The sequence below is a fragment of the Microtus ochrogaster genome, chromosome 4, assembly GCF_000317375.1.
Source record: "Microtus ochrogaster isolate Prairie Vole_2 chromosome 4, MicOch1.0, whole genome shotgun sequence".
Classification (NCBI taxonomy): Eukaryota; Metazoa; Chordata; class Mammalia; order Rodentia; family Cricetidae; genus Microtus; species Microtus ochrogaster.
In genome coordinates, this window is record NC_022011.1 from 65569845 (window position 1) to 65580369 (window position 10525).

General features: G+C 46.1%; 1 protein-coding gene across 7 annotated transcripts in view; it reads right to left on the reverse strand.

Moving 5' to 3' along the window:
* Positions 1-10525, reverse strand: part of Cacnb4 (calcium voltage-gated channel auxiliary subunit beta 4) — a 264280-nt gene that overhangs the window by 39851 nt on the left and 213904 nt on the right. For 5 of the 7 annotated variants that reach the window (XM_005346404.2, XM_005346405.2, XM_005346406.3 and 2 more), the window contains 3 exons: positions 6434-6553; positions 3606-3728; positions 86-216 (listed from right to left, as the gene is read on the reverse strand). In XM_005346404.2, the coding sequence (XP_005346461.1) occupies positions 86-216; positions 3606-3728; positions 6434-6553 (374 nt within the window). Of the gene's footprint in view, positions 1-85; positions 237-3605; positions 3729-6433; positions 6554-10525 lie in introns of those variants that run through there. The other 2 variants (XM_026778780.1, XM_026778781.1) reach the window with 2 other exon arrangements.

A 10525-nucleotide genomic window follows, 5' to 3' on the forward strand; every position in this document is an offset into this window, starting at 1 on the left:
AGAGGGAGGGAGGGAGAAAAAGAAGGGGGGAGGGAGGGAGGGAGGGAGGGAAGGAAGGCCGGCTCATGGAGAAGACAGATGTTACCCGCCATGAAATCGGCCCCTTTTCTGCTCTTGCTGAATGCGTATATTCTCCAGGCGCAGCGGACTTGGGATGAAGCCAATCTCGCAGCCCTCTTTGACCAGCCTTCCTATCCACCAATCGTTGTTATATTTCTGGAATGCAGAGAGGAAAGCTGCTATCAATAGTAATTCAGTTACCCTCACGTTTCAGCAGCTAATTCCCGGGAAGCCGAGAGCTCCAATGCTTTCCGTCTGGTCTGCAATGCCACATCGTACATACAGCGCAGAGACAACCAACACCCTGCTTTTGCATTTTGTGGGCAGTGTTTTCAACCCATAGACTAAAGGAGGATTCTTCAGGGGTTTTATTTGTAATGGTCCAGCTGGTACATACAGTCTCTGCCGTAACTCACGGATTCTGCTGCCCTACTGTGAGAATAGTCGCAAACACTCGAGAGCATGGCTGTGGTTCACTCTAAATGTCAGCATGGTCTTACTCAGGGGACCAGCAAAACTAGGTTGGCAGTTATTGGTCTGCTGGGGCCTCAAGGAAATGTTCCTACTGTAATTTCTAGAAAATAGATAGAAATCATATTGTTTAAACCTCCCAGGAAAGAGTACAAAGGCCCCTCTGTGATCTTTAGCAGTGTTGATAAGAAACTCTTTTCTCTGTGTGTGTGTGTGTGTGTGTGTGTGTGTGTGTGTGTGTGTGTGTGGTGTGGTGTATATGTGTATGTGGTGGGTGTGTGTATGGTGTGTGTGTATGATGTGTGGTGTGTGTGCGTGTTATACAACACATACCAACTCTAGGAGGCGTTCTTAGCTCAGAGGAAAGTGGAATTTACATAACTCTAATGCTGACACTATGACAACGCAGAGTGAAAGGTGGGTTGAATCATCACAGCACGAAATTCTGAGTAACTTGAATAGTTCTAAGTACCAATCTCATATTCAAATGCAAGCGACATGGCAGGACTCAGCCCTTTCTGCACAGAGCTCCTGCAGAAAGAAGCCAGGCTTTGTGCCAATCAAGAGACAAAGCTGAAGGGAACACGAGTTGATGTGATAGAACGCCTCAAACAATCTGGGTCTTAGTTTCCTGTCTTTAACTCAGGATAACACACCTGAAATAACAAGCCTGTTTATTTTGTAATTAGGAAAAGGCAAGCGGGCCCTTTTGGACTCTTTCGGTGCATACATTTTACTGTGGTGGGGACAGCACAGACCATGAGTCAGGGTTTCCTGGGGTTTCAGTTATTTCCTGAAATTAAGTCAGCCCACTGGGACATTAATTTGTTAAGTGGGACCCCAGTGACCTGAAGGGCTGCCTAAGATGCTAATGCGACTTCCCAAAAGGGTTTACTGTGGTTCTTAGAAACAGATAAAGAACACTGAGCTTCTGACTCCATGCAAGTTCTCTGGCCACCGGGGAGCCAGGCGCTGTGCAAAGTCACCAGCTTCAGCCCTCCCTGTTTGGCTTCGGAACAGGCACAACCGTGGCTTTTCTTGACCTTTAACCCTCTATATTACTGAGAAAACAGAACATGCGCTGCTTCCTCAGAGACGGCACGAGAGGAAGGACTTGGCCTGCTACAGAAGCGTGCCCTTCCATGTGGCTGGCATCCCAGGGGTTGAGCCAGCTTTAGAAGGGCCCCCTTAGCACGGTTCCAATCTTGCCTGTTTTGCTTTCCCTGAAGTGATTAGCATGTTCTCATTCCATGTTGTTTTTTATTTGACCTGCAAGATTTGAAAACAAGAGGCTCTGAGCCACACACGATGACCGGATCAGTAGCTACACTGTGGAAGAAATAGGAGCTCACAGACCCAACAGCTATCAGCAAGATACATTAAAGAATTCTCAGAGCAGCTCGAAGGGGCCACACACAAAGGAAGGGCACTTTTCTGTAGCAGGCTGAGTCCTTCCTCTCGTCCATTGCTGCAACACCTGGCCCCTTTTCTGCCACCTCTGTTTCAAAAGCTGAATCTAGAGGCTGACGCTATTTCCTGTAACTCCAAGAGACTTTGAGAAGCTGACCTCCATTTTTATTTCTGCTCCCTCACTTTCTCCACTATACACAGTGGAGTGAGACCCCCCCACATTAGACCCCCCAATTCTCCTTTGCCCATCACAGCTCCCACTCTGCATACAAGGATGGTCACATGTCTGACTTATCCCAAATTATTTTCCAGTTCACTGGCAAGACCAGTCTTCTTGCTCTGGCTCAAGATGCTCCTTTTAAAATCCAGCCCTTTGGGTGGGAGATAAGAGCTCAGCTGTAGCGTTTGCCCAGTGTGCAGAAGGCCTGAATTCCAACCCCAGCATGGCTGATAGAAAAGCGATGTTTCTTGAATCGCTGACCTAGACTCTGTTCTGTTTCACTACTGCCCTCTCTGGCCATTCTGCAGTGCTGCAGGATGTCCCTTCCCTGATGCCACTCTGTGCCCAGTTCAGACTCTTCCTCCATACTGATGCTGCCCTCCCTCTCTGTGAACTTCCAGGACACCTGTCCATTTTTTTTTAAAAAAATAGTAGAATTTATCATTCCATCCAGAAATCGTCAATACTATCCACCCTGCCTCTCGACTTGAGTTCCTCGTCCATAGCATCGCCGTCTCATCCTCCAGCGCAGAGCACAGTGCTGGGTACCAAACAGAACTCCACTGTACCTAGGCTGACCACAAACTTAAGCTTCTGGCGTTATGATTTCATTGCCATACCTTTCTATATGTGCAGTCCCAAGTCCCCTTTACACCGTTCACTGTTTCCTAGAGTTCTCTGTCCCTTTCTTAACTTCAACAATGTCAAGACCACAGTTCACAGTGTCTATCATGGTAATACCCCTCTGTAAAAAGGCCCTCCTAGATACTGTTCTGCTATGAAACTCACACTTTCCTAAGTTATACCCATAGATCCATGGGTCTGTAGTCCTTCATGTGCGCCTGCAGTGTAGCATACAAGAGAGAGAAAGAGGGCTGGAGAGATGGCTCAGCCGTTAAAGGCTAGGCTCACAACCAAAAGTATAAGAGTTCGGTTCCCAGCACCCACGGCTGTCTCTCCAGCCACCTTTTTTTGGGGGGGGGGGGGCGGAGAGATGGCTCAGAGGTTAAGAGCATTGCCTGCTCTTCCAGAGTTCCTGAGTTCAATTCCCAGCAACCACATGGTGGCTCACAACCATCTGTAATGAGGTCTGGTCCCTCTTCCGGCCTTCAGGCATACATGCAGAAAGGATATTGTATATATAATAAATAAATATTTTTTAAAAAAAGAGAGAGAGAGAGAAAGAGAGAGAGATGCAAAACCTAAAATCCACTGCATCATTTCAAACGCTGAGTAAGCCCCCGTGTTGGAAGTACATGGCAATACAGGTGATGATTTCAGCTTCTAAATCTCAGTGAGACGATAGGATGGAGAGGCCCAGGGCATCAGCTGAGACCCCCACACTGGCAGCTCCTTGGGTCTCCTCTCCTGTGTGTTTGGCTCAGGCCGATGCCCAGCCGTAGCTCTTTGGCAGATGAAGGGGTGCAGTGTGTCCTACATTTACCTCTTTGATGTGAAGAAAGTCCTTGGCGTCAAAGGAGATGGCTGTGCTGGGAACGGGCACATCCTCATCCAGGGCGCCGCAGTAGCTCACGTTCGTTTTCACGGCAAATGCTACAGGTTTGGACTGGAGGCAGCAGTGCGGAAGGAGGAGGGAGGAGAGAGGAGGAGAGAGGAGCATCTGTCATATTGAGACATGTCGCAGGATGAGCGATGGTTCCAGGCAATGAGGGAATTACTTTCCAAAGAGGGATCTCCGCTAGGTTTTATAGTCGTGGGCCACATCCAGATATCTGCAGTGATGACTCTGGGAATGACTCATTCCTCACAGCCCAGCCATTTCCCTTCTTCTGTAGCAATTTCCAACCTCCCCAATATAGAACTAGCTCCTACAGGACTAGGGACAGAGGGACAGGGCTGGGGGCTGTCTGCTTTGTTCTCTGCTCTTACCAACTATCTATTTAAACGGTAATGGAGACTGTCCCAACTGAGATACGGGACATGCACACTGGGGGACGGGGAATGCTAGGAAGTCAGCTCAGTGGATGAAGTGCTTGCTGCACAAGAACGAGGTACTGAATTCAGATCCCCAGCATCTGTGACAAAGCTGCGTGCAAGGGTGTGCATCTTTAATCTAGAGAGGCAGGGACCAGAGGATCCCTGGGGTTAGCCAGCCAGTCTAGCCAGATGGTGAACTCCACGTTCAGTAAGAGCCCTGTCTCAAATAGTAAGCTGGAGAGTGGTTAGGAAAACACATTAACCTCTGACCTGCACACACATGCACATAAACATGTGTGTGCACACTCATAGGTACACACATACACACACGCACACACACACGCACATACACGAACAGGTCTACACATGCTAGGAAATGTATGCTGGGTATTAAAAACTTGAGGAGGGGTAGAAAACAAGATTTTTTTTTAAAGAGCCTCAGATCAGAAAACCATAGATCTTTTGTAGCTGAATCTCTTGTCTTGCCAGACCCAAGGGGCCAGTGAGAGTTAAACTTAACAAGCAGGCTCTTTACCCATCATCTCCTAGCTTCTAACAGTTGGTTTTAAAGCTTGTATATAAACTCCCGTTGGCAAAGTGTTCCTGCGCAGATGCAGTCTGTGGGGGCTAAGCCAGTCACAAGCCTAGGCTATGGTCCTGCCACCACCACTTACCGAGGTGATCCCACAGTAACGAAACCGGTGGTGAAGGGTTTTTTCAAAACGAGAACTGGCGACATGTGAGATACACGGTCTCCGAGCTTCTGGACAGCTGTGCTGTAACTTATCTATTTGCACTGGGAATGTCAACAGTTGAGGTAGGACCCACATCAGACCGGCTTTAGCTCCCTCCCGGGCTCTATGCAGATGCCCTACTCTATCAGAGCGCACAGACGGCACAGACAGAGTGTGGAAGCCGCCAGCACAGACACAGAGAGCGTGGAAGCCGACGCCTCATTCACCTATCTCATTCTTCTCTTGCTTCAATCTCTAAAAGATCTCATCATAAAATAAACAAAGAAGGAAATTAACTTTATTTGGGTTTGAGTCTAAAATTCAGAAAGGTGCCTGCCATAGCGTAGGAGCTGGCCATGGGAGTAAGAGGACAGGCAAGCCATGAACGCTGTCTTCTATGTTGTTATTGTGCATAAAATTAACTTGAAAAAGGGTCTGTCCTTTAAAAAAAATGAGTTAGAAAGACATAGATAGGACAGGAGAACTCTTCTAACTCATCTGGTCCTAAAACTCCATCATGAAATTGGTTTCCTGGTGCACCCTGTGTGTCGGCCGGAAGAGGAGGATCTGAAGCTTCTGTCGCTCATCTTTGCTGCTCTCATTTGACTTGTTCAAAGTTCTAAACCAGGTCTGATGGTGCATGTCGGAAGGCCATGCATTAAGTCCACAAGTTCAAGACCAGAGTGGGCGATGTAGTGGACACCTTCTCAAACAAGCAAGCCAACAAAGTAATGTTCTGAACTTTATACTGAGATGGGAATCAGAAATCTAGAATTCAAAGACTAGAGGAAGCCGTGAAATGATCCATAGCACAACGGTGCCTGTTCGGTGTTTAACAAAGACGAGGGAGTGACGGGGAGGGGTCAAAGACAGAGAACTCCGGCTGGCAGCTCAGAAGGCTCGCTGCCAGTACTGGGTGAGGTGAGTTTGATATTGCCACACTGCCAAGTTGGGAAATGACCAAGAATTACCAGTAAGTCAAACAGAAAAGAGCAAAGGTTCACAGGAAATGGTCCCCTGCAATTGCCAGTAACCTCTGTGAGGGAACACACTCAGAGAACCTTGCAATCTGAACCCTTATCAGGATGGCTGGAAAAGAAGTTCTCCAGAGACAACGCCACGCTGTTTAGTTTTATAACAACTTGAAAGAAGCTAGAGTCACTTGAAAAGAGGGAACGTTGTTTATAAAAATGCTCCCACCAAATTAGCCTGTAGGCAAAGCCTGTGGAGCTTTTTTTTTTTCCTGACTAACGATTGATGTAGAAGGGCTCCGCCCACTGTGGGAAGTCTCACACCACAGGCAGGTGGTCCTGGTTGATATCAGAAAGTAGGCTAAGCAGGCCACAGAGAGCAAGCCAGTAAGCAGAATTCCTCCACCGCTCCCTTTTCAGTTCCTGCATCCAAGTTCTTGCCCTGCCTGAGGTCCTGCTGATTTCCCTCAAGGAGTTGTCAGCTGATGAACCCTTTCCTCCCATGCGGCGTATGGTCAGTATTTATCAGAAACCCTAAGACAGATGTGAGGTAGGATGCTGAGCACAGGGGTTGGGCAATATGCCAGTTTTCAACGAAAGAAAGGGGATTGGGGGGATGGGGGAGTCACCTTCGCTCTCTCAAGCTGGATAGCTGCTTGCTGTTCTCTCTCTTGCCGAATCGCTTCCCGGTCCTCTTCCAAAGAGACATCGGAATCCGACGGCCTGCTTGTATAGGAATCTGCTGAACCCTGGGGAAAGAGCACAGAAGGCTTATGTGAGGTAAAGTGTAGCTTCTTGACCGTAGTTAGCACGGTCATAATGGAATCCAGGGAGAGTGAGTTCTTCCACGGGCACGGAGTTCAGCACCCACACACAGCCTTACTGCAGATGTAGCCAGGCATCTGCCTTAGGTGGAAAGTAACACACACTGGCATTTCGTTTGTATTTTAATACATGAAGCTTGCCTAAGGACCAAAGAGTGAAAGAGCCCACTGGCCAGCCTCACAGACCAAGCAGTGATGACACACACCTTTAATCCCAGTAGCCACACTAGTTGTCATAGAAACCAGGCGGTGCATGCTTTTAATACCAGAAGTGCACACCTTTAATCCCAGCCCTAGAGAGGAATATAAGATGGGAGGAGACAGCTCTCAGACACAGTCTCATTCAGAGATTCCTGGAGGTAGGATCGCCATTTCAGACTGAGGTCGAGGTAAGAGCCAGTGGCTGGCTGTTTTGCTTTTCTGACTTTCAGGTTGAACCCCACTTTCTGTCTCTGAGTTTTTATGAATCGTGCTCCAGTAGCAATGTTGTGAAGGGAAATACTGCAATAGATTGGGACTAGGAAGGAAACTGCAATGAGAACAACGTGGTATTCAGCCCTTATTCTCATCTGGCGCCATCTGTATATCGGGCTGATAATTGCTCATGGCTGAAATTCCCTCTCTTGCACATGCAGCTAAGTGCCAAGGGAAACTACATCTTACCTGTGTCTTGGCATCATCAAACTGTCTAGATTTTAATGCAGCCATGTTACATAAGGAAAGCGATACTCTAGTTTCATCGCCAAGACCACTGTACTCTTTTATCATCAAAACGTCAAATATTGTCCTACAGCAGTCCATTTGTGGCATTAACGCGCACACTGAACATAAAATACCTTGAGAATGAGAACATGGATATCCACAACTGAAGTCCATACCCAGAGTGCTTGCTGGTCATCAGTGCCAACCAGCCTGCCTGGTATCCCCAAAGGACTGGGGAATGCTCAAGGCTACTCAGTGCCCATGCTAGAAGGGCAAATGAAAACTGGAGGATCTGATTTAAAAGCTATACACAAAATGTACAAAAAAATATATATATAAATAAAACAAACTACCAACCCCAAACAACATCAAAATCCCCCACAACCCAACTCTGAAGGCTTGCTTTTAGCCAAAAGGATCATTGACCTCCCTATTCCCTTAAGATGGCATCAGAAGCTGGTATTTGCATGTATGACAACATTTGCACAGGAGAGGCACTGAGAGACTGGTTAGTTGCTTGGCATGTTTGATAAAACGCACTCAGTCTTAAAAACCATAAATCTAGTCACTCGGTGGACAATTTGTTAACTACTGCACACATGCAAAAATAAAATAAAAGAAAGAGTCAGGCTAGTGTCACAGGTGTGCAACCCAGCTACTCAGGGGGCTGAGGCCTGCCTGGGCTGCACACTGCACTCAAGGCCAGCTTGAATAATTTAGTAAGAGTCTGTCTCCAAATAAGAAGTAAAATAAAAGGCTGGGATTCTAGCTCAGTAGGAAAGTCTTTGCCTAACATGTTCAAGGCCCTGGGTTCTATTTTTGGTCATAGTCAGTTAGTTGTGACCCACCCCACTCCCACATACACACTTACACACATGCACACACACGAGAGAGAGAGAAAGAGTGAGAGAAAGAGAGAGAGCGCTCTTTAAGAAATGGTAAATTGGGTAGGTGGGATGGTTCAATGGATAAGGCACATGCTGCCAAGTCTGACAGTCCTAGTTTGAGCCCAGAACCCACATGGAGGAAAAGAGAAACAACTCCAGCAAGTTTTTCTCTGACTTCTATACACAGACAGTAGTATGAGCCCTTCCCACAAAGCAACAACAACAATGACAACAACAAAAAAAAAATGAAAAAATTCAAAGAAGGAAATGTCAAACAGTTGGCCACTAGGCCCCTGAGACATTCTTCAAAACCTAGAGACAGCTATATGAGTTTGCAGCTTTACAGGGGCAGCTTGCTTCTCAGCAAAGGGCATCATTTTAATGCTTTGGGAAATCCTAGTACATAACTTATTGCTAGATAATGTGGGATACTTGTACACTGTGTGAAGATGTGCCTCTGTGATTGGTGTAATAAAAAGTTGAATGACCAATAGCTAGGCAGGAGGTATGGATGAGATTTCTGGGGGAAAAAAGGAAAAGGAGGGGGAATCTAGGCACATAGGAGATGCCAGGAGACATGGAATAGGAGGTGCAAGATGGAAAAGAGATAATGCCACATGATTGAACATAGATTAATATAAATGGGTTAATTTAAGTTATAAGAGCTAGTGGGACAATAATAAGTCCCTGTGTTGTGAGCTGGTGGCCGACACAAAAGCTTACTACAATTGGCACCCAACACATGGCATGTCATCTGGTCCACATAGGACCAGAAAAAGCTGAAAGAACAAAAGTCCCGAGTAGGCTCAGTGCTTGTGGCATACACAGGCACAGCTCTTTCAAGAGCCCTGACAGCCAAGCACTTGAATGGGGTTTATGAGCAGTGTGTTGCACAATACTTGGTGGTGGGAGACTAGGTGGTAGTGCCTAGGAGAGCCAATGCAAATAGACCAGCTCCCGGCAGGGAACTGCAGGCAAGAGGCTGTACTTGCACAGACCTGAAGAGGGCAGAGCCAGCCAGCAGGCCATGTGCTAAGCAGAACCACATAGCACAAGGCCTAGCCACTGCTTAGCAGTTTAAGGTTTGGCTTACATAGTCAGAAAAGATTGCAAACTAAAATATTATAAAAAACAAACAAACCTATAAGCCATGTAAGGATGGAAAATACTGTAACACAGGGAGTTTGGGCTTTGTTAACTTTGAAATTTTTGAATGCTAATGAACAGAGAACAACAGTTGCTGAGAGACATTGGATTGTGGAAGGCCTAGATACTTTAGGGATGTCTTGGCTTCAGAATGGAAGTCAAAAAATGTGTTGCGCTGGGGAAGAGGTTGTGCTTTTGTTTCCATAGGAAACAAAAAATTATGGATTCCTTCAAAGTTAATTGAAATCCTGTTTGTCCAGGGGAAATCTCCTTAGAATCTTGGCCATAGATATGAGGAAAAAGCCAGGAAAGATTGCAGGACAGGTCATGCATATGCTGATCCCACAATATGGGAACAGCTCTGAGACTGGATAAGACATGATAAATCTTGTTGGCTACAGAATCCTCATGACTTATTACATGCCATCCTTTCATATGACATGAATGAAGATTTACATTACAGTTTATTTACATACTCAAAACAGACTTATAAAGTGGAAAAATGCTTTCATCTGCTCAAACATAAAGCAGAAAATCATCTTCAGCTGACTTGTGCACACCACACATTCCATACTTGTGTTTATACAATATATGAGTTACCTTTAAAACTTTGTGTGTTTTCGGGAAAAAAATGAACCAGATACCAATAAAGACAAGGAGCTCAGGTGATCCAGCCTCTCAGAATGCCTCAGTTGCAGTTTGCTCAAAATTCCACATCCAAAACAACTTCAAAATTGCTAGATGAGATGGTCCAGCCTCACAGACTATTGAGCCAGGACTTCAGATGAGCTCTATACTTTCCCATCACACAGAGACTAAATAAAAAATAATACAGCTAGCTCTTCTAGGACTTGACCATTATCCCAGTTTTCTCAAGGATACCCTAATGATGCTGTCGCCCTCAGACAACAGCAAGCAGTCTAGAGAACACAATGTCCACATTCCCAAGAGGTGGGGTGTGTGGATTTGTGTCATTCAGTGGGTTATGAATAAATTTTAACATTTAGGAGGAGTTGGTTATAAGATGTAACTAGTCATGGTCAGGGAAAAACCTTAACAAAGGAGGTTAGATTCAGGAATCTTTTTCTGAATAGAAAATAGAAGAGACTGACTGGGAGAAGATCTTCACCAACCCCGCAACTGACAAAGGTCTGATCTCCAA